At 37.2% G+C, this 27,937-nt stretch overlaps 1 protein-coding gene across 1 annotated transcript in view; it reads left to right on the top strand.

Annotated features, from left to right (window-relative positions):
• Positions 1-27,937, top strand: part of KCNH7 (potassium voltage-gated channel subfamily H member 7) — a 587,186-nt gene that overhangs the window by 387,929 nt on the left and 171,320 nt on the right. Inside the window, exons 4-6 of the mRNA XM_066346115.1 lie at positions 20,895-21,323; positions 27,201-27,221; positions 27,634-27,657. Coding sequence (XP_066202212.1) covers positions 20,895-21,323; positions 27,201-27,221; positions 27,634-27,657 — 474 coding nt within the window. The remainder of the gene's footprint in view (positions 1-20,894; positions 21,324-27,200; positions 27,222-27,633; positions 27,658-27,937) is intronic.

The raw sequence follows: 27,937 nt of genomic DNA, 5'->3' as shown, positions 1-27,937 counted from the left end.
AATTGTTATATAATAAATACAAATACCAAGTAAAAGATATAATTAGATTTTTTTATTTTATTGATGGCTTCTGTAAAAACTCTACAACTTACAAAATGAAAATGATACAGACTAGAAAAGAAAATTGTAGTTTTTCTACCAACTAAAAGGAGGTCATATCTAAAGGAAATAATAGTAATGGAAAAATGTTCTCTCTCTTTTTTGTTCTAATATATCTGGTACTATGAAATATTTGCACAATATTGAAGATAACCAAATTATGTGTTCTAGTTTATATGGTTTTAATTTCAATGTTAATTGGTGTCAAGTTTAAGAAAGTGTTGCTTTTATTATTTTAGATGAAATATTTTTTAAGTTTTATTTTAAGTTACTTACCAGTATATTTGAATTTTATATTTTTATCTTTTTTATAGCAGAAATCTAGAATCACCAGTCCAGTTCACATACACATATACATACAGGCACACATATTTTAATTTGTTTAAAATTTTTTGAGGGAGATTGAGAAAACCTATTTTAATTTTGTTTGTTAGTTTATTTTCTTCATTACATTCCACATATAAGTAAAATCATATGGCATTTGTTCTTTTCTGACTGGCTTATTTCACTTAGCATAATATTCTCCAGGTCCATCCAGGCTGCTACAAAAGGTAAGATTTCCTTCTTTTTTATGGCTGTATAGTATTCCATTGTGTACAACAGCTCTTTTATCCATGCATCTACTGATGGCTGTTTGTACTGCTTCCAAGTCATGGCTATTGTAGATAACACTGCAGTGAACATGGGGGTGCACATACTCTTGAATTAGTGTTTTGGGTTTCTTCAGATAAATTCTTAGAAGCAGAATAACTGGGTCATAAGGAAGTTCCATTTTCTTTTTTTTAGTAACTCCATACTCCCTTCCACAGAAAACTTATTTTGAATAAAAAACTATTAATTTAATAATATACTTCCAAATAGAAAATGAATGCATTCTATGTTTTTAACTCATTCAGCTCTAGTTCATGGCAGGTATCTCCAACATTTTGCAAATAGTAAGTACCCAATAAATATTTGTAGAATATATAAATAAATAAATTACCTTAAATTATTACATTGAGAAATTATTAATTTTTTTTAATTCAGCATTGGCCAGATTGTCTAATTCAGTGATTGTCCAAGTGTGAGATCATCAATAACACCTTGCAACATGTCTGAGATACAGATTCTTGGGCTTTACACCAGAAAACTTATTCAGAAATATAGAAATTCAAAAATTCATGTTTTAACAAACTCTTTAGATCATTCTGATATCCACTAAATTTTGGAAACTACTGTTCTAAATCAATTAATATTTATACAAAACTATAAAGATTCATTTTAAATGAAAAAATGTAAAAATTTAGAAAAATAAAGTTAAATTCTGTAGTTTCCTATTCTTTCAATAATTTTCAAAAAAGATCTTTTCATTTAACGATATTAAGGTATTCCGGTATATAATTATCTTTATTATCTTTGAAATGATTAAAATTATATGCCCCAAATCAAAGTAGAATTTTACTTTTATCCTTACTAAAATAAAAATTTGAATTATTCTAAAATGTTTGACTAAAACTGTCTACACAAAAAATGTAGTTGGTAATTTAGGATATTCTTTAACTAATTAAAGCCATTAAAATATATTTATTAGCTTTGGACTCAATATTCTGAATAATTGACACATAAAATATATATTTTCCTGAATAGCTGCATTACTCTTTCAAATTATATCTCAATTTTCAGACCTCAAGCTAAGAAAAAAAGAAATGTTCTGTATAGCTGGTTCATAAAAGGCAATTCACAGTGTTTTTATTTTTCTCCATTGGAGCTGAAAGTCATCTTTGAATTTAAAGATGAAGAACTTCTATAGTAATATAAAGTTTCCCTGATATCAAGCATTACTTAGAAATAATCTATTCTTCAGATAAACTTAATTAAAGGTTTTACAACGTAACTAAGGCTTCTATTAGGTGTTTAGAAGTTTCTTTGTTTTTGTTTTTGTTTTAAGAAAGAGGAAGGGAGAAACACAGAGAGAAACATCCATTTGTTATTCCACTTATTCATGCCGTCATTGGTTGTTTCCCGTATGTGCTCTGACCAGAGATGGAACCTGCAACTTCAGCAAGTCAGGATAACATTCAAACAAACTGAGGCACCTGGTTAGGGCCGGAAGTTTCTTCTTTCTAAAAATTAAATTTGATATAGACAAAGGAACTATAACATAGATGCTAATGGAGATCTGAAATACTATCATAGGTTTCAATCAACTTTTTTTAATTTTTAATTTATTGTGTTTACATGATTCAAGTGTCCCACTGACTATAACTCCCTCACCACCCACCCCTGTGGCCCTTTTTATACCCCCTTTGCCCTCTTCTTTCGAACTCCCTCACCCCTTTCCTCTAGGATTTGCATTCCTGTTATTTATATCTCTGTGTTATGTATATATATACTTTCACTAATCTCTTTACCTTCTCTGATCCCATCCCCTCATCCCCCTTCCCTCTGACTGCTGTCCCTCTGATCCCTGTGACCCCGCCTCTGCCACTGTTCTGTTTCTCAGTTCACTTTGTTCATTAGATTCCACATATATGTGAAATTATATGATATTTTTCTTTCTCTGACTGGCTTATTTCACTTAGCATAATAATCTCCAGGTCCATTCATGCTGCCACAAAAGGCAAGATTTTCTTCTTTTTCAAAGCTGAGTAGTATTCCATTGTGTCTATGTACCACAGCTTTGTAATTCACTCGTCCACTAACAGACACTTGGGCTGTTTCCAGATCTTGGCTATTTGTAAACAGTGCTGCAATAAACATGGGGGTGCATATCTTCTTTTGAATCAGTGATTTAGTATTCTTAGGATATATTCCTAAAAGTGGGATAGCTGTGTCAAAAGGTATTTCCATTCTTAATTTTTTTAGGAAACCCCATACAGTTCTCCACAGTGGCTGCACAAGTGTGCATTCCCACCAGCAGTGCAGAAGGATTCTCTTTCCCCACACTCTCACCAGCACTTACTTTGTGTTGTTCTGTTAATGAGTGCCATTCTGACAGGTGTTAGGTGCTATCTCATTGTGGTTTTATTTTGCATTTCTCTGATGATTAGTGACATTGAACATTTTTTCATATGCCTATTGGCCATTTGTATATCCTCTTTGGAAAAGTGTCTATCCAGTTTTTTTGCCCATTTTTTAATTGGATTGTTTATCTTCCTGGTGTTGAGTTTTAGAAGTTCTTTATAAATTTTGGTTATTAACCTTTCATCAGACATATTGGCGATTATGTTCTCTCATGTGTGGGTTATCTTTATTTTGTTCATGGTGTCTTGCTGTGCAAAAGCTTTTTAGTTTGATATAGACCCATTTTTTCATACTCTCCTTTATTTCAATTGCCTGTAGAGATAAGTCAGCAAAAATATTGCTACAAGAGATATTGGAGAGTTTACTGCCTATGTTTTCTTCCAAGATGTTTAGGGTTTAACAACTTACATTTAAGTCTTTTATCCATTTTGAGTTTATCTTTGTGAATGGTGTAAGTTGGTGGTCTAGATTCATTTTCTTTTGCATATACCTATCCAATTCTCCCAACAACATTTATTAAAGAGATTGTCTTTACTCCATTGTATGCTCTTACTTCCTTTGTCAAATATCAATTGTTCATAAAGGTATGTGTTTATTTCTAGGTTCTCTGTTCTGTTCCGTTGATCTATATGCCTGTTCTTATGCCAATACCAAGCTGTTTTGAGTACACTGACCTTGTAGTATAACTTGATATGAGGAAGTGTGATACTCCCACTTTATTCTTCCTTTTCAAGATTGCTGAGATTTTTTTCGGTTGTTTTTTGGTTCCATATAAATTTTTGGAATATTTTCTCAATATCTTTGAAGTATGCCATTGGTATTTTAATAGGAATTGCATTGAACTTATAAATTGCTTTGAGTAATATAGACATTTTAATGATATTTATTCTTTCTATACATGAACACGGTATATGCTTCCACTTGTTGCTACCTTCCTTGATTTCTTTTATCAATGTTCTATAATTTTCCAAATACAAGTCCTTTAATCTCCTTGGTTAAATGTACTGCTAGATACTTAATTTTTTGTTGCAATAGTGAAGGGGATTGTTTCCTTAATTTCTCTTTCAAACAGTTTATTTTTGGTGTATAAAAATGCCACTGATTTCTGAATATTAATTTTATATCCTGCCACTTTGCCAAATTCATTTATCAGGTCTAGTATAGTTTTTTGACTGAGACTTCAGGATTTTCTATGTACAGTATCATATCATCAGCAAATAATGATAGTTTTACTTCTTTTCCAATTTGGATGCCTCTTATTTTTTTTTTGTTGTCTGATTGCTGTGGCTAGGACTTCAAGAACTATGTTTAATAAGAGTGGGGAAAGGGGACACCCTGCCTTGATCCTGATCGTAAGGGGATTGCTTTTAATTTTTGCTCAATGAGTATGATGTTAGCCATAGGTTTGTCATAAATGGCCTTTATCATGATGAGGTATGTTCTCTGTATTCCCACTTTGCTGAGAGTTTTGATCATAAATGGGTGATGGATTTTATCAAGTACTTTTTCTGCATCTATTGATATTATCATGTGATCTTTATTCTTCATTTTTTATGTGATGAATCACATTTTTTGATTTGTGAATATTGTACCAGCCTTGCCTCCCCATAATAAATCCCACTTGATCATTATGTATTTTTTTTCATGTATTGCTGGATCCAGTTTGCTGATATTTATTAGAGAATTTTAGCTTCTAAGTTCATCATGAATATTGAACTATATTTTTCTTTCTTTGTAGTGTCTTTATCTAGTTTTGGAATAAGTTTATGTTTGCCACATAAAAGGAGCTTGAAAATCTTCCTTTCTCTTAAATTTTTTGAAATAGCTTGAGAAGGAGAGGAGTTAGTTCTTCTTTGAATATTTGGTAAAACTTGCCCTGGCTGGTCGGCTCAGTGGTAGTGCGTCGGCCTGGTGTGCAGAAGTCCTGGGTTTGATTCCCGGCCAGGGCACACAGGAGAGGCACCCATCTGCTTCTCCACCCCTTCCCCTCTCCTTCCTCTCTGTCTCTCTCTTCCCCTCCCGCAGCCAAGGCTCCATTGGAGCAAAGATGGCCCGGGCGCTGGGGATGGCTCCTTGGCCTCTGCCCCAGGCGCTAGAGTGGCTCTGGTAGCGGCAGAGCGATGCCCCGGAGGGGCAGAGCATCGCCCCCGGGTGGGCAGAGCGTCGCCCCTGGTGGGCGTGCTGGGTGGATCTCGGTCAGGCACATGCGGGAGTCTGTCTGACTGTCTCTCCCCGTTTCCAGCTTCAGAAAAATACAAAAAAATATATATTTGGTAAAATTCACCTGTGCAGCAATCTGGTCCTGGACTTTTGTTTGCTGGGAGTTTTTTGATAACTATTTTAATTTCATTTGTTGTAATCAGTCTGTTTAGGCTTTCTGATTCTTCCAGATTGAGTTTTGGAAGATTATATGTTCTAAGAATTTATCCATTTCACCTGGGTTGTACAATTTTTTGGCATACAAATCTTAATAGTATTTTCTTACAATCCTTTGTATTTCTGCGATGTCAGTTGTTACTTCTCCACTTTCATTTCTGATTTTATTTATTTGAGTCTTTTCTCTTTTTTTTCTTAATGAGTCTGGTCAAAGGTTTGTCAATCTTGTTTACCGTTTCAAAAAACAGCTCTTGGTTTAATTGATCTTCTGTATTTTTTTTAGCCTCTATAACTTATTTCTGCTCTGATCTTTATTATTTTCTTCCTTCTATTTCCTCTGGGCTTTACTTGCTGTTCTTTTTCTAGTTTGTTTAGTGCAGGGTTAAGTTGTTTATTTGAGTTTTTTCTTGCTTCTGAAGGTATGCCTGTAATGCTATGAACTTCCCTCTCAGGACTGCTTTTGCTGTGTCCCATAAATTTTGAGTTGTTGTATGTTCATTTTCATTTGTTTCAAGAAAATTTTTTATTTCTTCCTTGATTTCATTGTTAACCCATTCTTTATTTAATAACATGCTATTTAGCCTCCAAGTATTTGAATGTTTTTCAGTTTTTCTATTGTAGTTGATTTCTAATTTCATGCCAATCTGATCAGAGGAGATGCTTGATACGATTTTAATCTTCTTAAATTTATTGACACTCTTTTTGTGTCCTAACATGTAGTCTATCCTAGAGAATGTACCATGAGCACTTGAAAAGAATGTATATTCTGTTGCTTTGGAGTGAAAAGTTCTAAAGATATCTCTTAAATCCAGTAGATCTAGTGTGTAATTTAAGGCCACTGTTTCTTTGTTAATTTTTTGTCTGGAGTATCTATCCATTGATGTTAGTGGGGTATTAAAATCCCCTAGTATTATAGTATTGCTTTTGATGTTTCCTTTTATATCCATCAAAATCTGCTTTATATATTTAGGTGCTCCTATATTAGGCGCATAGATATTTACAATGCTTATATCCTCCTGTTGGATTGCTCCCTTTATCATTATGTAGTAACCTTCATTATCTCTTCTTATAGCCTTTGTTTTAAAGTTTATTTTGTCAGCTATTGGTATTGCTATCCCAGTTTTTCTTTCATTTCCATTTGCGTGAAATACTTTTTTCCATCCCCTTACTTTCAGTCTATGTGTATCTTTTGTTTTGAAGTGGGTCTCTTGTAGACCACATATTTATGGATCATGTTTTCTTATCCATGCAGATACCTTATGTCTTTTGATTGGAGCATTTAATTTATTTACATTTAAGGTTATTATTGATATGCAGTTGTTTATAGTTATTTCATTTTTTAAATCTACAATCCTCTTTTTCTCAATTTTTTTTTTTTTTTTTGCTCTTTTTACAGCAGGCTCCTTAACATTTCTTGCAGTACTGGTTTGGTTGTATTGAATTCCGTGAGTTTTTGTTTGTTTGCTTATTTGTTGTCTGGGAAGTTTTTATTTCTTCTTCAATTTTAAATGATAGCCTTGCTGGATTGGTTGTAGGTTCTTTTTTTGCATCACTTTGAATATTTATTGCCAAGTGTTTCTGTTGAGAAGTCAGATGTCATCCTTATTGGGGGTCTTCTATAGGTAATTAGCTGCTTTTCTCTTGCAGCTTTTAGTATTCTTTCTTTGTCTCTTAACTTTGGCACTTTAAGCATGATGTGTCTTGGTGTAAGTCTCCTTGGGTTCCACATTAATAGGATTTTCTGTGCTTCTTGAACTTGTGTCACATTTGTCTTCATCAATTTAGGGAAATTTTCAGCTATGATTTCTTCAAACAGTTTCTTTTTTTATTTTTATTTTATTTATTTATTCACTTTTAGAGAGGAGAGAGAGAAGGGGGAGGAACTGGAAGCATCAACTCCCATATGTGCCTTGACCAGGCAAGCCCAGGGTTTTGAACTGGCGACCTCAGCATTTCCAGGTCGACGCTTTATCCACTGCACTACCACAGGTCAGGCCCAAACAGATTCTTTATTCCTTGTTTGTTCTCTTCTCTTTCAGGAAGGCCTATGATGCAGATATTGTTTCTCTTCATGTTGTCACAGAGCTCTCTTAGAGTTTCCTCAGACTTTTTGAGCCTCTTTTCTTTTTGCTGCTCTACTTCTGTGCTTTCGTTTATCTTGTCCTCTAAATCACTGATTAAATCCTTTGCTTCATCCAGCCTGCTATTAATTCCTTCTGGTGCAATCTTCATTTCTGTTATTGTATTTGTCATTTCTGACTGGTACTTTTTTATGATTTCAATGTCATTTTTGATGCTTGCTATCTCTTTACTTAGGTGCTCATCATCCATTGTTGCTCTAAGATCCTTGAGCATCCTAAAAATCATTGTTTTAGACTCTACATCTGGTATTTTGGTTTGTTCCTTCTCATTCAGTTCTTTTTCTGAGGATTTCTCTTGTTGATTCATTTGGGTCGCATTTCTCTGATTCCCCTTTTTGTCTGTGTATTAAGTAGTGCTTTCTGACTTTGAAATTTTTGTGTGGTCTTTATGAAGAAGATGGGCTTAGTGGTACTGTCCTCCAGGCCACTTGTTTTTCTTGTTCTAGAAATGCTTCTTGAGGGTACTATTTTCCCTCTTGTTGCATGTGAGTATTAGATGCAGTTGGTCTTTTTGAGGGTATGTTTATCCCTTCAGGCTGGCTGGCTCTAAGGGTCAACCTTGATTATATGTATTACACACTGTACAATGTCTGTCCTATTGGACATATTTATTCACCACAGTGTCTGGTGCCTACTAGACTCCACTGTTGGGTGTGCTGCTTGTGTAGGTAGTTGAGTCTAGGGTTGATGATGTCTGCCACCCACTACCAGTTGTGTTGTATCTAGTTCTTGTTGGGTTGGCATCAGCTGTTGTTTTTTACCCGCTGTGGGCTACCAGACTACAGCTACTGCACTTTTGCTGTTTGTGTCTGTGTTTTCTGTGTCTGGATACTGTGAAAAGGGGCAGTCTTTGTATCAGGATCAGCTTTCTCCTGCTTAGAGATGAAAACAGTTCTGTAAAAATCCCAAGCTCTGTAGGATATGTCTACACTTTTTAGCTCCTCCTCCTCTTCTTACAGCTGCCTGGTCTTCCCACCAAATCTTCTGTAGTAAGACTATAGTGTGGGCTCAGATTGGCCTCACCCAACCAACTCTTCTACAGGTTGCACGCTTCATGGTTTAGGGCAGTGGAATCTAGCCTAGCAGAACAGAATACCCAGCACCCAGGCTGGCTGACTGTGAAGGTTCACCCTATCCAATGCACATGAGCTGCTGTGCTGGTGCTGATCACAGAGAGTGGAACTCACCTCAGATGGGCCCAATGTGAGGAGCTTTTCCTTAAGATACCACTCTAGCAAGGGTTGTTAGGTCTTGAACCCATGCTTTCTGCAGCTGGCCCCTGGATGTGCCAGCCCTGGGCCTCCCAAGCAGGAACCCAGTGCAGACCAGTGGGGACACTGCATGTGACAGGCCCTCAGCAAACTTCTTGGAGCTACAAGCAGTTCAGAGTTTATGGATGCCTCTGCTGGGCCCAGGTGTACATGGAAATACTAGCTGCATACCTACACTGACTTTTACCCACTCTGGGCCTGGGAGAAAGTCCTCTCAAATGGCCAAGTTTTCCTGAGTCCTGCCTTCTGCAGCCTGTCTGCTGGCTGCTTGTTGAGCTCAGCTGATGAAAAAAACTCTGCTAGAGTCTAGAGCCCATGGCAATTCAGGAATTAGGAAGGGTGGTGGGTGTGGCTCCGCCCCTTGGCCCCAGGTGTCAGTCTGTCCAGACTTTTTTTACAGACCTTAGTAGAGTGTGGCCCCAGGAGTCCAGTGGGTGTGGCCTCTTAGACCCAGAGGTGTGGTCTGCCCCATCTCCAGACAGTTTTAGCTGAGTCTTTTGTGAGGTGTAAGCACCAGTCATAGACTGGGGAGAGTTTGGGGGGAAGCTTTTGTCTCAACACTAGGAAACTGAGTCACTGATACACCCCTTGCTTCCTGGCCTCTCAGAACGACCTGTCACCATCCCTGGGGTAGGAGAGACTCCCAAGGGCAGAGCAGCTGCTTTTCTCCAGGCTGATGGCACTCAGAGGGGATTGCTCCACCCAAGAAAGATGGCGGTGATTCCAATACTGGAGAATGATTCAGCACAGCGGTTCCAGTGGCCTTCCCCCACAGTGTCTCTCCCTGGACCTTTAACTTTACACTCTCCTCCTGTAACTCCAGTCCTCTCAGCTCTTCCCTGCCAGAGCCCTGGGTAAGTGGCTGTGAACAAGGTTTTCTGCGAGGTCCCTTTAAAACAGAGTCTGTGTCCAAGAGGTGTGTCTCTTTCTCGCGGATAGAAACCCGGCTCTTTTCACAGCTCATTGTTGTCTGGGCACTACTTCTAGGCTCTGGGGCTCTAGGCTGGATCTCCAGGCCTGGGGCTGAGGACCCACATCTCTCAGGGTGACCCACACTGCCATTAGACTCCCTATGGGCCACCACTCGCTCCTAGGAGTGGTGCAGCCCTTTCCACGTCTCCCTTTCTACCAGTCTCAGTGTGTCTTCTTCAGTGATCTTTGGCTATAGAGTCCTCTTAGTTTAGTCCAAAGTTGGTTTTTCAAGATGATTTTTCTTAAATTAAGTTAAGGTGGCCAATCATCCTCCTTTAGGGAGGACAATCCTTCTTATGTAAGTTCCATCCTCCCTCGAAAAGTGTCCTCCTACATGTCCTCCTTTTTGATATTGGAAGACTAATCTGTAAATGTCCATATTCGATTGATGCAAAGTCGATTCATTGCATGTAATGTGACATATTTGTATTTGACATGACGATTCATCAAGGATCAGTACAGTGCAGCGAGACGTGATTATGAGATGCATGCACTCCACATTGGAGAATTTGAGAGAGCGTGCGATACACCGAGCACGTAAATGGCTTTGTGTACTTCTTACTGAAACATAACATGGCACATATGACATTGTAGACTCACGATTGTTTCTTTCTCAGTGAATATTCAATCATAGACAGGTAAGCACAATTCATGTTTTATTAATTCATTATGAAATTAATAATTTCAAAATTCTGAAAAATTAATACAATGGGAAAATGAACATATCAAAATTGATGAAGGATGGGTAGAAATATTCAGCCATTTCAAAAGTAAACATAATTCATGGGAAAATTTATTTATTTTTATTCAATTTACATTGTGCTACCCTGGAACTAATGCAGCAGTTGAAAGAGTTTTTTCAATGATTTTTGGACAAGTGAGAAATCGAGATTGAATGTTGATATTCTAGCTGCAGTACTTGCCATAAAATTCAATATGAAGGATATTTCTTGTTCAGATAGCTCCAATATATTGTTACAAGATGATACATTAACAAAAAATATTCATTCAATGGAAAAATTTTTACAATTATTATTAAAAATTAATAGGCATGTAAGCAGAATTATAATATAAAATATTACAAATGTTTTTATTATGCATTTATCATATTATAGTGTATTATTGTTGCAATGAATAAAATGTTTCCTTTATTTACAATATTGTTTTCTTCAACTTATTTTTGTCCTCCTTTTCATTGCAAAAATGTTGGTCACCTTAATTAAGTTGTAATTCAATTTGTTCCTGGGAGGTGGCAGTTGGAACATCTGCCTACTCCGTCGCCATCTTTCTTCTCAATCAATTTTATATCATATTTTCCCCTAGGATTTGGCCAAAATTATATTTCTAAGATCAAGAAAATTGCTAGCACTTGAGAAAAAAAGTATGTATTCTCCCTTTATTAACAATGAATGTTAACGATTGCTTAAATCACCATATCCATGCCACAGTCCCATGTGTATATCATTCGGAAGCTTTTGTTACTTAGCAACTCCCAAATCAGGTAAAATTCCTAGTCATACAATATTTGGATAACTGGTGTTTATAACATTTGTATTTCAAATATTCTTTAGAGAGACCAGGTCATCCTAGGTCAGTCTAGATCAGTGGTTCTCAACCTGTGGGCTGCGACCCCGGCAGGGGTTGAACAGTCAAAACACAGGGGTCGCCTAAAGCCATCGGAAATACATATGTATGGCTTTAGGCGACCCCTGTGTTTTGGCCGTTTGACCCCCGCCAGGGTTGCGACCCATAGGTTGAGAACCGCTGGTCTAGATAAACATATTGTTATTCTGAATGGATTAACTTGGCATTTCAAAAAGGAAGGTATTACCTGAAGAAAAATAAATCAGTTTTGATAAGTCATACATTGACTTATTAAGAAGTTATCACATAGGCCCTGGTCAGCTAGCTCAGTGGTAGAGCATCAGCCTGGCATGTGGATGGCCTGGGTTTGATTTCTGGTCAAAGCACACAGGAGAAGCGACCATCTGTTTCTCTACCCCTCCCTCCTTGCTTCTCTCTCTCTCCCTTCCTCTCCTGTAGCAATGGCTCGATTGGAGTGAGTTGGCCACAGGCACTGAGGATGGCTCCATGGTCTCTACCTCAAGTGCTGAGAAGAGCTCAGTTTCTGAGCAACAAAGCAATACCCAAATGGGCAGAGCATTTTCCCCTAATGGGCTAGATGGGTGAATCCCAGTCGGGCCCATGCAGAAATCTGTCTCTGCCTCCCCCTTTCTTCTCACTGAATAAAAAATAAGAATAAAAAATAAATAAATAAAAAGTTATCACATAGAAACCTAATTATGTATATGTAACACTAATGTGTTTGCTTTCATTTCCAATCCCTCCTCACTGAGGGGTTACAGTCTGGGGTGACTGAGAGCAGTCAGTCCACCACCCTGTCCTGTTTCTGCCTTATTGCCCTTCTCCCCAGCCTGAGTTTTCTGCTTCTTTACTCTAGGTTGACCTGGCCTGGTTGTCAGCTGTGCCTCTCAGACATCTGTGAACCTGTCCCAGGGGTCCTCTGCTGTAGCAGCTTCTGTGATTGCTCTCACACATGCTGCAGACTCCGCACAGGGATTCTGTGCACTGTAGGGTCAAGACTTACATAGCTTCAAGATTTCACTTCAGTCCTATAAGTGCCGCCTTACTGTAGGATCTTGCTTTTTCTCCACTATCTCTGGCCCTAAGAAATGTACCATGAACCTTAGTCTTTCAAGGCCACTATCACCATATCTGCTCCTTTAAAGAGTCCTAGGTTTGGCTTCAGGTTTACTTGGTCAGTGTGCTCCCTGGTGATTTTGTGTTGCCACTAATACCAGGACCATTCTGGCTACACTGCTTCATTTGTCACCCACTAATGAGATTAGCTAGGTCAGTACTGAGTTCACCTGCAGTGATATTTTTTCCCAGTCTGACTCCTACCTGCTGCTTTCTTTGATAATAGGCTCTGCTGCTCTGGTGGCCCATGACGACCTTGTATACCTCCTTCTGAAGTTAGGAATAGAAGAGACTCCTTGCCAAGTACTTCTACAGAAATTTTCTCCCTAAAAAGAAAAGCAGATATGTCAATTATCTTCCCTGTTTCTTCCATAAAGTTTGAAATAGGGCTCTCTCTGACTCAGAAATTAAAGTCATGTTTCTCTACCAGAAATTAAAGTCATGTTTCTCTGCACATCAGAATTATATATTTGGCTGGAGAAAAAAATTTTTTCCACAATGTTTGTAAGGCTTCCAATTTAAGTGTCGTACTTTTGAATACTCTGATTTTATTTATTTACTTTTTTAGATTTTATTTATTCATTTTTATTAGAGAGAGAGGGGAGAGAGAGAGAGAGGGAGAGATAGAGAGAGAACAGGGGGAGGAGCAGGAAGCATCAACTCCCATATGTGCCTTGACCAGGCAAGCCCAGGGTTTTGAACCTGTGACCTCAGTGTTCCAGGTCGACACTTTATCCACTGCACCACCACAGGTCAGGCCTGAATACCCTGATTTTAGAAAAGTACATTGACATTAATTCAGAAATCTTATTCTGTATAATAGCTGATAGTAGACTTAAATTTAGATCATTATTTTCAACCAAAAGTTAGCTATCCTTCCCGTCTGTGCTGTATACTGTGCCACTCAGCCAGAGACCTTCCTCAGGGCTGGGAACCATGCTGCTAGAATATCACGGGCTGAGGGTACCTGGTTCTGCCCCTCACTGGGAATTGTCAAAGGCAAGGAACTGCCTTACCCAAGGTTATTATGGTCTTTCCCAGGGCCTGGCTGTAGCCAGTGACAACCGATGGAATGATACAAAATTCAGATACCCTGGTTTCAATTTGCCATAACTTGGAAGGGCTATCAAGCCCGGGAGCTCTAAGGGCTTCAGCTGCGCTTGCAGAACAGTTGATCTTTTTCTGACCAATCCTGCCTTCCTCCCTTTCTTATGTCTCCTGAGAACACCTATTAAACGTTTTTGCACAGCCTGTTTTCAAGGATTCAAACAAAGACACCTTTCAACCACATCTAATCTTTTGTAAGGGGGAATATCTGTATTCATGGCCTTTATAAAATCCCCCACCCTACTTCCCGCAATATGCACATACATGCCCTCTCCTTATCCCATTATATTCTTGAATTTACATGACTGCTTGAACTTGTTTCTCTCTACTTTTGAGTCCATAATTCAACTAAGCAGAAACAAGCAAGAGTACAATTGTTCTAATTTATATTTAACTGGGTTTTAATTATTAAATAATTAAAGTGGTAAGAATTTGTAGAAATGATGAGAAATTGAACCAAGGTAATGATTGGGAATTAGTAGTTGTGAGGAAATTCAGTTAGGACTTTCCAGAGGATTTTTTCAAAAGTGACTTGTTTTTCTGCAAGAAATATTGTTTCTAATGTTCCTAGGTATATCCCTGATAGAAAAATTGCTTGAAGTCAAATTGACACAATAATTGTCTTCCAGGCTCTGATAGTTGAGAACCAGTTCTCAGATGAGAAAAGGAAAGCTAGAGACAGAGAGAGAGATAAGAATTCAAATTAATGAGATGTTTTCAAATTAAGAAAGTTTTCTAAGACCTTTCCTAAACTCTCAATACCCCAGGAGAGAGGGTAGAAATGTAGTTTTGATCATTATAATTGTGAGAACTGCGATTATCAACATAAGTAAAAAATGGGAGTATTATTAAGAACCAACTAATTCTAAGGGATCCTAAGGAAAGTTAATAGAAAGGTTTTGGTTTGGGGAAGGTAATTTATTATTCAACTTCTGAGATAATAGGGGAAATTATGTGTATGCATTTATTTACATTTATTTAGAGGAGAAAGTTATGATTCCCATTAGATTCTCAGGTGGATATTAATGGTCCAAGAAAACAGCAAATCTTAGGTAAACTGAAATTAAATCAAAGAAACTATAGTTTTATTCTGACTTTACCCTGATTTCCTATTTTACAGTGGGCCAAGTATTTCACATATTTCCATATTTGGCTAAGGTCATCATTTTAGGCTTTTCAAAGAAAGAGACAGTGGAATGGCACTGTGCCTTCTTGGTTGAGAAGTATAAAGCTCTTAGTTCAGTGTGACACAGGATACATGAAGATGCATCTTCTTAATTTGTATTCAGCAACTTCACACAAGTGACATGTACAGCCTGACCTCTGGTGACGCAGTGAATAAAGTGTTGACCTAGAATGATGAGATCACTGGTTCAAAGTCCCAGGTTTGCCTGGTCAAGGCACAGATGAAGCTACTATGAGTTGATGTTTCCTACTCTTTCCCCCTTCTTTCTCTCTCTCCTCTCTCTAAAATAAATAAATAAAATCTTAAAAAAAAGAAAGCAACATGTCCAGAGAAAGACACTGTCATTGTAGTTACTAATACGTTCATGTATTCTAGAAATTATATATCTTCATATATAAAAGTGGTATATTTAAACCAAATTATGTTTATGTAAGTAGCTTAAAAATATTTATATTTATTTTGAAGACTATTTTAAAATGTGTAAAAAAACCTTATTAAACTGTTCTTATTTCAGATTTATTGAACATTTTAGTTCAATATGCTAAAAAGTATCTACTTTAGTTATTCAAGTCAGAATATAAATATAGCAAAATATGAAGACTTAACTTACAAGAGTATTTTTCAGTGTTAAGACTCTCCCAGGACTACACTTGTTTAGTGTTTTATATTTCATGCCCAAAAGTGCTAGCATTAAGCAACATTCTCACTGTGTATTCTTTCCGGATGAACTGCAGTTCGACAACTAAATCTGTAATGCAATATAACATGGTCATATTAACCTAGTGATGCAGAAAAAGCCATCTGTACCACCTTGTACATGACTGAATTATAGGAGCAAACTAAATGCCTTGTGTGATCATTAATTTAAGGAAGGCAGTGAGTTGGTTTTAAAAAAAGAGAGTAATATAAGTGATGAAAAATGAATAAAAGTTGTCATTGACCTTTAGTGCATTGTAATAAGCTTGCAGAATTTATTTCTAAACTCCTCTATAATTCAATTTCATGTGCACAGAAACTAATCAATTGCTTCTGATGCAGTTCACTAATTTTAAACTTGACAATTTACTTGAACATATAAAAATTGTTAGTAGAATTATGCAAAAATTTTTGCAAAACAGTATTGTGATATGTTGTTATTGAATCCTATTTGCCCAGATTGATTTTTTTTCTGTATTTTATTAATCAAGAATTTAATGTTGAATATAATTGAGGCTTGTCTATGGGTTGTGTCATGTCTTTTACCAGAAAGATAAATTCTATTTCAATTATATTTGACACTGTTAACTAGTAGTCCACTAGTTTACAAATGAAAGCTTTCAATAATAAATTAAACTACTTAATTTTATAACTTTCTGTGACAGGTTATTTCATGTAAAATTCACTAGATGATGAAGAGTCTAAAAACACTTTCTGTGTATGCTTTGGGATGACAATTCTAGCAATTAATAACCTCTGAAAAGGGATGAAATTTACAATAGGAGTTGTAGCAAGTATATAGGACCTGGTATACAGTTCTCTATTCCATGAGCTACTGAGTTAAAACTCAATCAATCATTTTTGGTAAATAGGGGACAATACAGTTTCAGGAGGCTAAGATTCTTTAAGTTGGTCAGAGCAATTAATATTCTAGTTTTTCTATAGTAAAAACTAAAGCACGTTTCCATTTTTGCACCTGCCTATGGAAATTCATTTGCTATGCTCAGACATTCTGTCAGAGCTGGGTTTTGGTGAGCAAAACAGACAGGGGCTCTTTCCTTATGAGGCCTACAGCCCACTAAGAGAGAGAAATGTTAATAAGGAAGTCAACAAGTGTATAACTAGAAAACTTGTGACAGTTACTAAGGGGATGCTAATCCAGTTCAAAAGGAAGGAAAAGTGTCCAAAAAGAAATAACTTTGGAGCTAAAACCTAAAGGATGTGCTAGGTAGGAAAAGTAAAAAGAGTCAACCTGATCAGGTGGTTGCACAATGGGTAGAGCACTGGACTGGGATGCAGAGGACCCAGGTTCGAAATCCCAAGGTTGCCAGCTTGAGCATGGGCTCACCAGCTGGAGGGTGGAGTCTTTTGATTGAGTTTGGGATCATAGGCATGACTGCATGGTCGCTGTCTTGAGCCCAAGGTCACTGGCTTGAACAAGAGGTCACTCGCTCAGCTAACTGTAGCTCCCTGGTCAAGGCACATATGAGAAAGCAATCAATGAATAAGGTGTCACAACAAAGAATTGATGCTTCTCATCTCTCTCCCTTCCTGTCTGTTTTTATCTGTCTCTCTCCCTGTCTCTGTCCCTGTCTCTGTCACACACACACACACAAAGAGTCAAACACTAAGAAGCCTGGAAAGAAGCACAAGTCTCTGAAGAAATTATGAAGTTCACGGGACTGGGTCCTAGAGGACAAAGGAGGGAACCTGCAGATTGGAGACAGACTTGTCTGCATCCTCAGAGCAGGGAATTTTTAGGCAAGGTGAAAGATCAAATAATGGTCTACATGATCAAAAGTAAATTTTTAGAAAGATAAAAATTATTTTTTAAAGGATAAACAATATAATGGAATGCAGAAAGTAATTAGCCTCCTCTTACAAAAAATCAGATGAACCAATAGTAGCTTAGACAAAAGTGAGAGCAGTGGAGAGGAGAGAAGTGAAAATGACTCTTATTAATGACTGTCATTAGCCTGACCAGGTGGTGGTACAGTGGATAGAACATCAAACTGGGATGTGGAGGACCCAGGTTCGAGACCCCAAGGTCGCCAGCTTGAGCGCAGGCTCATGGGGTTTGAGCAAAGCTCACCAGCTTGGACCTAAGGTCGCTGGCTTGGGCAAGGGGTCACTCTGTCTGCTGTAGCCCCCCAGTCAAGGCACATATGAGAAATCAATCAATGAACAACTAAGGAACCACAACAAAGAATTGATGTTTCTCAACTCTCTCCCTTCCTGTCTGTCTGTCCGTCCCTATCTGGCCCTCTCTCTGACTCTCTCTGTCTCTGCCGCAAAAATAAAATAAAATAAAATTAAATTAAAATAAAAAAAAAACATACTCTTACTTAAAAAAAAAAAAAAAAGACTGTCATTAAAGATAGTCCAGAGGTAAAATGAACACAACTTAGGGGACTGATCGTATATGAGGGATGGAGATGGGAGACAACAGTAACTAATAAGACCCTCATGTCCCCGGCGTATAGGACTGGATGGATTTTGATTCCATTCACTGAAAAACAAAATAAAAGGAGAGGAGGTGGGCTTGGAAAGATGGATCATGAGATTGGATTTGCTATGAGAGTTTGAGGTGTGTTAAGAATTCTAAATAAAGATGTTTACAAGGCCATTAGTTATGCAGGTTTGGAACTAAGAAAAGAGGCGGGCCCTGGCCTTGTGGTAGAGTGTTGGCCCACTGTGCATATGTCCCAGGCTCTACTCCCGGCAGAGCACACCAGAGAAGCGACCATTTGTTTCTCTACCCCTCTCCCTCTCACGACTCTCTCTTTATCTCTTCTCCCCTCCTGCAGCCAGGGTTCAATTAGAGCAAGTTAGCCCTGGGCGCTGAGTATGGCTCCATGGCCTCTGCCTCAGCCACAAAAAATGGTTTAAAAGGAGCAAGGGCCCCAGATGGGCAGAGCATCCCCTCAGTGGGCTTGCCAGGTGGATCCCAGGTGGGCACAGGCTGGAGTCTTTCTCTGCCTTCCCTCCTCTCACTGAATAAAATTAAAGAAAAAAATAAAGGAAGTCTGGGCTGGAGACATAGATTTATGAGTCACTGGATTAAACATGAAATTGAAAATAAGTATATACATGAAACCATCCGCTAGAAGAGTATACTCAAATGAAATGCAGAAAAGTTTATGAGTTTTTACTGTTCTTTCACATTTTAATACCATCTTCAATGTGTTGTGGAAAAATTCATAGTAAATATATTGAAGATAATGGTGCCCATGACACTTAGAGAATATAAGAAGGTAACCTGAAGACACTAAATGACTGAGTAGAAGGGCAACATGAATTGTAAAGCCATGAGTGCTGTGGACCTGGGCTACTGTGCTAGCAGTAGAAATGAGAAACTCTGCATTTCTTGTAGACAAGTCTTAGTGAACCTTTAAGTTATATAATACTATTTGGATGCTTTCTCTTATCATCTTGTTTCTTTTAGGTGTAGAAACGTTATCTTATTAGTTTTTTTAATTTATAAAAGAATACATGTTTGATGTAACAAACAGTAGAGATATATAAAAAAGAATTCAGTACATTATATTTCCCCCACTTCCCAACCCATGTGATCAATCAACATTAAAAGTTTGAAGTACACTTTTCCACATCCTTCTCTTCTGCTATAAAACTTATATGAACAAATATAGGCTTTTATTGTTTTTAATGAAATAATATTATCTAAACACAATAAGCTGAAACTTGCAGCTTCACTTAACACTATATTTAAATAACTTTCTAATCAAAACATATACATATTCTTATTTTTTAAGGAATATAAGCTATTTCAAAGTATAATAAGATCATAATTCATTCAACCATCCTTCATTTAATGTATATTCATATTGTGTCTAGTTTTTTTGTTTGTTTGTTTGGTTTTTGGGGGTGGGGGTTGTATTTTTCTGAAGTTGGAAACGGGGAAGCAGTCAGACAGACTCCCGCATATGCCCGACCGGGATCCACCCAGCATGCCCACCAGGCGGCGATGCTCTGCCCCTCTGGGGCGTCGCTTCGTTGCAACCAGAGCCATTCTAATGCCTGAGGCAGAGGCCATAGAGCCATCATCAGTGCCCGGACCAACTCTGCTCCAATGGAGCTTTGGCTGCAGGAGGGGAAGAGAGAGACAGAGAGGAAGGAGGGGGGAGGGATGGAGAAGCAGATGGGCACTTCTCCTGTGTGCCCTGGCCGGGAATCAAACCCGGGACTCCTGCATGCCAGGCTGACGCTCTACCACTGAGCCAACCGGCCAGGGCCGTGTCTAGTTTTTGTGCCTTGTAATAATCTATACATGGAATTGCTGAGTCAAATAAAAAGTGTAATTTTTTTTTTTCATTTTAGTAGACATTGTAAAATGACTTTCCAAAGAATTTGGGGTAATTTTCAGTCCCCAACAGCATCAGAATGCTCTCCAGCATTCTTTGCCAGCACTCGATATTAGGCTTTTTTTTTTTTTTCATTTATTGCTAAATTGAAGAGTAAAAAATTATATACTCTTGTTTTAATTTGCATGTTTACTACCAGTGAGTTTATGTGTTGATTAGCTAATATTTTGATTTTACTATCTACCCTTTAATGTTTATATTTAGTTGCCTCTTCGCAGCATGATCCACTCATTCATTTTATGCCGCGTTCTCAGAGTTCAAAACAAATAATCAGGAAAAGAAATTCTTACCTTTACCATACGTCTTTCTCTCTGACACCAAAAACCTCGTAAGAATTCCAAATGGAATGAGGAAGGTCTCATAAACAGCTGTCCCCACTATTCCCATCTACACTCAACTCACATTATTATCCAATAGAAACCTTTTAGATATGTCAGGCCAACTTCTTACCTCCCCCCATTCCCTTTCTTCCTACTTACAATCCAGTAGCCCCCCAACATACACACATGCACACACTAGAATCTTTTCTGTGTCTGTCCCTTTTACGCATGCTGCTCCACCCCTTCTTTTTCTTTCTAAGCTATGCTCTATCCTTCAAGTTCCCTTAAGGAATGATGTATAGTAGATATACATTTTTAATTTATGAAAACAAAAAAAGAACACCTCATTTCATTCTAATAACGGATTCATGTCATGGAGAATAACTATCAAAAAAAGGTTAAAATTATGTTACTACTTCCTCACAGTTATATAGTAATTTGTATTACCCTCAGAGAAGCTTTCTGCAATAACTTTCATTCCAACAGTAAATTAAGTATTGATTAATAAGTATTTTTACATGTCATTTAATACAAATCCAGGAATGTTTGTTTGTTTATTTGGTTGTTTGTTTTAAGGGATATATCTTTTGTCTTGTAATAATGTTCTTTTCTGTTTTTAGGGAAACTTTTCGGGTTCAAGTTCCCTGGTCTGAGAGTTTTAACTTACAGAAAGCAGTCTTTACCACAGGAAGACCCTGATGTGGTAGTAATTGACTCATCTAAACACAGTGATGATTCAGTGGCCATGAAGCACTTTAAGTCTCCTACAAAAGAAAGCTGCAGCCCCTCTGAAGCAGATGATACAAAAGCCTTGATACAACCCAGCAAATGTTCTCCCTTGGTGAATATATCTGGACCTCTTGACCATTCCTCTCCCAAAAGGCAATGGGACAGACTCTACCCTGACATGCTGCAGTCAAGTTCCCAGCTGACTCATTCCAGATCGAAGGAAAGCATCTGTAGTATTCGGAGGGCTTCTTCTGTTCATGATATAGAGGGATTCACTGTCTACCCCCAGAACATATTTAGAGACCGACATGCCAGCGAAGGTATGTTCGAGTTTTATTTTTACATATGAAAATATAAACTAATGGCTAATGAAAGGGGATTTCCATACTGTTTTTAATTTCAACACTAATTTTTATGCCATAGAGCAATGATTTTCAACCAATTTCGTCTCATGGCACACATTAAAAAATTACTATAATTCTGCAGCACACCAAAAAATGTATATTTTGCCTATTTAAACAAAATAGGTATTATTTTTATTCATTCACGCTGGATGGCTATTGTTCTGTAGACTACTACTGACATTTTTTAATTTGACAATCTAAAGGAAAAGAGGTCAGTACCCCTGACTAAATAGTCAGGTATTGCATGTTTTCAAAATTATTGTGGCACACCAGAGTACTATGGCACACTGGGTGAAAATCGCTGCCTTAGAGGAAGAAAGTGAATAAAGGCTATTAAAAATATGAGTTCTTCATTGAGTTGTTACCGATTTCCTCTTTGAACACCAGTGAATAATTTGGTGTCTTAGGGCTTCTTTATCTGTATTCTGAAATAATATGATAACTATTAGTTGTCTACTTGATGGAATGTTAATGAATTAATGAGTAATATAAGATGTCCTTAAGTCATGACACTATCATCTCAAGCATAATTAACTTTTTTATATTTAGCGAATTGTCCAGCCTTGGGCAGAAACAGTGGTGAGTCATCACAAGACTATCTATTGACCAGCTCTTTCCCAAAGATGTGTATGAGAGGTCACCGACTGAGTGACCAGAAGGCTATAAACTGAGTATGGGCAGGGAAGAAATAGGTTGGGGAAAGGGAAAAGGTTGAGGGGACAACCCTCCCCCCCACAGCCCCGCAAAACCCCGAAACCCTTGATCTCAGACAAAACCAATTTGAAAAGCAAAGTCAGAATTCACTTATTTTCCCCTGGCTTCTTCCTTTTCACATTCTTATGTTAGCCAGTAGTGAAAGTATGGATTTATAAAAAGTAGTGACAAAAACTATGCATTGTTAACACAGTAATGAATAACATGTGTTGAATATTTACTGTGTGAGAGGTAATGTAACTGCTTGATACACATTAATTCTCGTAACAACCTTCTAAGTTAAGAACTATTACTAAGCCCCATTTTATAGAAGAGGAAACTGAGGCAAAGATATGCTAAAAAAAAAATAACTGGCTCAAGATTATAGAGTGTCAGAGCTGGCTTTTAAATCCAGAATCCACAATCAATTCATGTTTTTCTTCCCTCATTCAAGGGGTCTGTCGAGTCTCTGAACTTTTCCCAGGAGGTCTGAGATTCACAGAGCCTGTTACATGAATACATCAGTTTTCTGAATGCTAGAGATCTGGGTTCTTGACACATCCAGTGCCTTTCCATGGAATTCCTTCCTACAAGTGACTATCATCACTCATGCTGCTGTTTTTTAAAACACAAATCTGATCTGGAGCTCCTGAGTAAAGGGTACCAGGCACTTTGCCAGCTAGACACAGTTATTTTTTAAGCCTCATTTCTTGCTTCTCCAAGTACCACCCTCACCTATATATTTTGTTCTAATCCTGCACAAAGCTAATTACCTTTTTCCAAAAAAACACATCATGCTTTTTTTTTTGGCTTCTTCAATACTTCGTTCTCTCAGAAATACTTTTTCCAACTTTGTCCCGTAGCCATGAGGACCCACTTCCCCTTCTCAAACCAAAGAAATTCAATTATTTTACACCTGAGTGTGCAAAGCAGTGTTTACATATATTATAGCATTTAATGCAGTCTAAAGTATGTGTTATCCTGGTAGATATGCAAGCAAGTAATTATCTTGCTATAAGCTTCTTCAGCACAGGAATTGTGGCATCGTTACCTCTGTAACCTAGATATCCAGAACAGTTGCTTATGTCATGACAGGAATTCAATAAATGGTGGTTAAAATTGAGAGGATCGTGGTGAAATACATTCTAAAAGCGCACACACATCAGAAAATGATTTACCTTCTTCCATAAAGTTCTAAAATTTAAACCAAAACTTTAGGATATCATGTGGAGATCTATATTTAAAGGGCACAGTGAAGTAGAGAAGGCAGAAGAGGTGAAAGAAAATGAATTGGCAGATAAAAATTCAAAGAGAGAAAAATCAATATCACCATAACAGACAGAACAGTTTTCTCTAAGATAGGTTTGAGAAACTCTATATGGTCAGAGGAATTAGCACATCCATTTTAATCTGTAGTCTAAACAAGGTCAAAAGGAGTAAGAAAAATAAAATTGAGGAAAATTTTGAAGCTGGGTGATCATCTAAGTTCCTAAACCATATAGTAATTGCATGCTCGCTATCTCCTGATTGAATGAGAGCTCTGAAATCTGATCTTTGAGCAATGGATTTTATGCCTGAAAATCCGTAAAAACAACATAGCAATTTAAATGACCAACATATGGCGTGACCAGGGGGTGGTGCAGTGGATAGAGCATCAGGCTGGGAAGCGGAGGACCCAGGTTTGAAACCCCAAGGTCGCCGGCTTGAGCATGGTATCATAAACATGACCCCTATGGTGTCTCTGGCTTGCACCCAAAGGTCGCTGGCTTGAGCCCAAGGTCGCTGGCTTGATCAAGGGGATCACTCATTCTCCTGTAGCCCCTAGTCAAGGCACATATGAGAAAGCAGTCAATGAACAACTAAAGGAGCTGCAAGAAAGAATTGATGCTTCTTATCTCTCTCCCTTCTTGTCTGTCTGTCCCTCTCTCTGACTCTGTCACACACACGCACACACACACACACACACACACACACACACACACACACGACCAACGTATGTTTTACTCAGTTAATCCTATTTGTGCCCTTATTTTTAGAAATTGCACTGACTTTTCAGAGATAGGCTTTATTGCCTAGAACCTGAGTTAGAGTACAATAACATTTTCAGAGATAGGCTTTATTGCCTAGAACCTGAGTTACAGTTCAATAACATACAATACAGTACAGTAAATTTGAGTATTAAATGATTCACAATCAGTGCATTACACAGACACAAACTTAGTCCGTGATTTGACAGTGGTGCTGAGAAGGTTAGATCACATTTCATGATTTGACTTTATTATTTTCAATTTTATGTGATCTCTGTTTAGTACACAGTTTATTGATACAGTTATAGGAAAGAATGATTTAATATTTTTGGATTTTTCAGTACTGGTTTTGTACATGGACCTGACTTGTTGAGATCATATTCAATTTTCATCCCTCACCCAAGTTACCTTACTGTTAAAAAATGTATCACTTTCGAGACTAAGAGACATTGATAAGAGTGTGGTGGTTACGCGGGGAGGGGGGAGAGGGAGAGGGAAGGGGGGAGGGGGAGGGGCACAAAGAAAACTAGATAGAAGGTGACAGAGGACAATCTGACTTTGGGTGATGGGTATGCAACATAATTGAACGACAAGATAACCTGGACATGTTATCTTTGAATATATGTATCCTGATTTATTGATGTCACCCCATTAAAAAAATAAAATTATAAAAAAAAATGTATCACTTTCTTGCAGATGCTCCAGTTAATGGTTGATAAATTCAAGGACATTTTGTACTTCAGCTTTAGAATAATTTTAGCTACAAAGATCATGGATTAGCATAGAAGACTACACTTCCTAAGGCTATATATTTGATATATTGTATATTAGAAACTGAGCCACTGATAAGGGATGATTGAAAACTTTTAAAACTGATTTTAGTTTTATGAGCTCATATAACTGGTTATCAGGTTAAATGCCACATGCACCAAATTTTGAATTCATATTGTTTTCTCCTATTTCTTTTATTTTTAATCAAGTGAGAGGCAGGGAAGCAGAAAGATAGATTCCCACTTGTGTTTCTACCAGGATCCACCTGGCAACCCCCGTTTGGGGCTGATGCTGTGTCCATTTGTAGCTGCTGCTCTGTTGCTTGGCAACCAAGCTATTTTAGTACTTGAGGCAAGGCCAAGGAGCAATCCTCAGCATCTAGGGCCAACTTGTTTATTCAAGCAATGGCTTCAGGAGGAGGGAGGGGGAGAGAGAGAGAGAGAGAGAGAGAGAGAGAGAAGGGGAGAGAGAGGGGTAGAGAAGCAGATGGTCACTTCTGTGTGCCCTGACCAGGAATCGAACCTGGGACTTCTACATGCTGGGCTGATGCTCTACCGCTGAGCCAACCAGCCAGGGAAGTTGTCTCCTATTTCAAAAAGAGAAATTTTCACCTATATTGGCTATCTTTATAGAACTTTAAATAGTTTGCAAATATATTAGTGCATATTTTACACCATCCTTCAATCTACACTCTCAAGTCTTTTATAACTATACTTCTTACCCTTTGTAGTGAAGGACCAGAATGCTTTATCTAGTCTATCACGAACAATGCATTTGTAAATACAATAAAAATGCACTACTAGAAAAATAAAATTTAACAAAATATAGGCATACAAAATATAAACCTCAATTGCTTAATTATTAGATTGAAAGATATGAAATTTCTCTGTCAAACTGATACAAGACTCTAAACACTCTAACATCTGCACGTATACTATCATAGAGGAAATCTCTATACTATCACAAGCAGATCTCACTAGAACCAGCAAAATGGACCCTGTGCTCTGCCTTAGGACATCAGAGAAGCATTAACTATATAATGTAACTTTTGGTCAATATTTTGAAGTTTAAAAATTTTTATATGTAATTTTCAGGTTGGGTGAGTAGAATTGTAATTTTTAAACTCTTGAAAGCACTTGTTACTTTACTGATGATTTTTGGCCCCAGCTCCTAATGGGGGTAATTAATTCTATGTAATCAAGGTCTCTTCCACTGTCTCTATTTACTTTTAATGGCCCCTCGAAGTGGGCAAAGTGTTGTCATCTGAGGTCATAGTTTTACTTACGTATCTCTGTACAAAGCAATGTCTTTACTAGCAATTCAATATACCACACTATTGAAATTGCTAAAATTGTAAGTTTTGAAACAGTTAAAATATATCCCCAGATTTTAATATGCACTGTATTAGCAGAAATGGCAACAAATGTTGAACAGATTTTTCAAATCTTGAATATATTTGAATGGTTTTGACATGATTTCATTTACTTTAAGCTTATTTGTTACCAAATTGGTAGTACATATTTTATTAGTAACAAATATCTAACAGATTATTAATCTCAAATCTAAAAACAATCCATTCTGAGATTTGAAAACAACACATTTTAATATAAACAAATTTCCTAAATATTCTAGATATTATGTGTACATTGTGACAACATAAATTTAAAAATCTTATATTACTTTTAAATAGTACTTTCATTGATTTCTTACAATTATATTTGCCTACAAATGACTTTGTATACAATTCGGTATTTTCAAAATATATATTAAAGACATTTATGGGAGGGACAAGTAATATATTTGTGATTAATAATGCAAGTTGGTTTATAAAGTAAATTGTTGTCTGAGAAATATTTTTTCTTATTAACATACTAGGTGAATTTATACAAAAAGAAAATACTCAACATGCAAAATTATGTGTAGTCCTTCTTTGTCAAGTGATGGTTGAAGAAGCACTAAAATTGGCTTCTGACAAAGTTGAAAGTTTTTATCACTGCTGCAGGCAGCTGAGGATGTCTTTCTCCAGACTGTCATAATTATGATATCTGTATTTTGAGATCGATTTAAGATAAATGAGATAAATGTTTCACAAATTTTAACATGAATGCTTAGGACAGCAGATATTATTTCTAGTATATGCATTTTACTTGGTTGAATAGTACAAAATGTTAATTTCAAAGATATTTCAAGGGCTACGTTCTGTTTCCTGTGATTGTTTTTACAGAAGTAATTCAGTGTATATAACATAATTTTAGTCTTTTTATATTTCTCTCTCTTTTTCATCCTTATGTGCTCAAAACAGACAATGGTCGCAATATCAAAGGTAAAGTACAAACTCAAATGTTAGCACCCAGTGCTCAAAGTGCCCTTTACATGGCATGTTAACTTGCCTGCTGTATGCCCTGTTCAATGCAACATCATGCTGATGTCAGCTAGTCCAGGTGCCTGGTGGAGACATCATGGCTTGATTTGGTTGGAGACATTGTTACTTTCTCAGTCATGTTATGAACTTTTTTCTGCAAGAGGTATAAGCCTAGGTTGACAATGAACACTTCCTAAATATTTAAATCATTTGCAAAGGTAAAACTATCCAGATAAATATATTCCAGTGTGAAAGAGGCACATAAGCTTATTTCAGGCAGAAATTATTTCTGAGTCCAAGAGTAAATAAAATAAGCAAAGTGCTACATGACAACATCACTTCACTTGTTCCTCTTTTGTTTCCTTAAAACTAGTTTCACGTTCCTGGATTGCAGGGGGTATGGTTTTAAGCTTACTGTAGTAGTAAATTGTACATGCATGATAATCATTTTCTATTTTTCTATATTACATTTCAGTCATGTTTAATTGTGTTCTATATTAGTCTGAAATCACTGGCATGACCTACAGCTACTATAGGGTATTGTTTAACTGAGCAATACCTCTGGATAAGTCTGCATTGGCTAAAATTTTGACATTCACTTCTGTTTTTTAACTAGATTGTAGTGAATACAAGGAATCACAAAATAAAATAATCATATATCCCCATCACATGGAAAG

Source organism: Saccopteryx leptura, chromosome 7 (genome assembly GCF_036850995.1).
Source record: "Saccopteryx leptura isolate mSacLep1 chromosome 7, mSacLep1_pri_phased_curated, whole genome shotgun sequence".
In the NCBI taxonomy this organism is placed as follows: domain Eukaryota; kingdom Metazoa; phylum Chordata; class Mammalia; order Chiroptera; family Emballonuridae; genus Saccopteryx; species Saccopteryx leptura.
The sequence above is the reverse complement of the archived record's forward strand: the minus strand, read 5'-3'. Positions and strand labels throughout refer to the sequence as shown.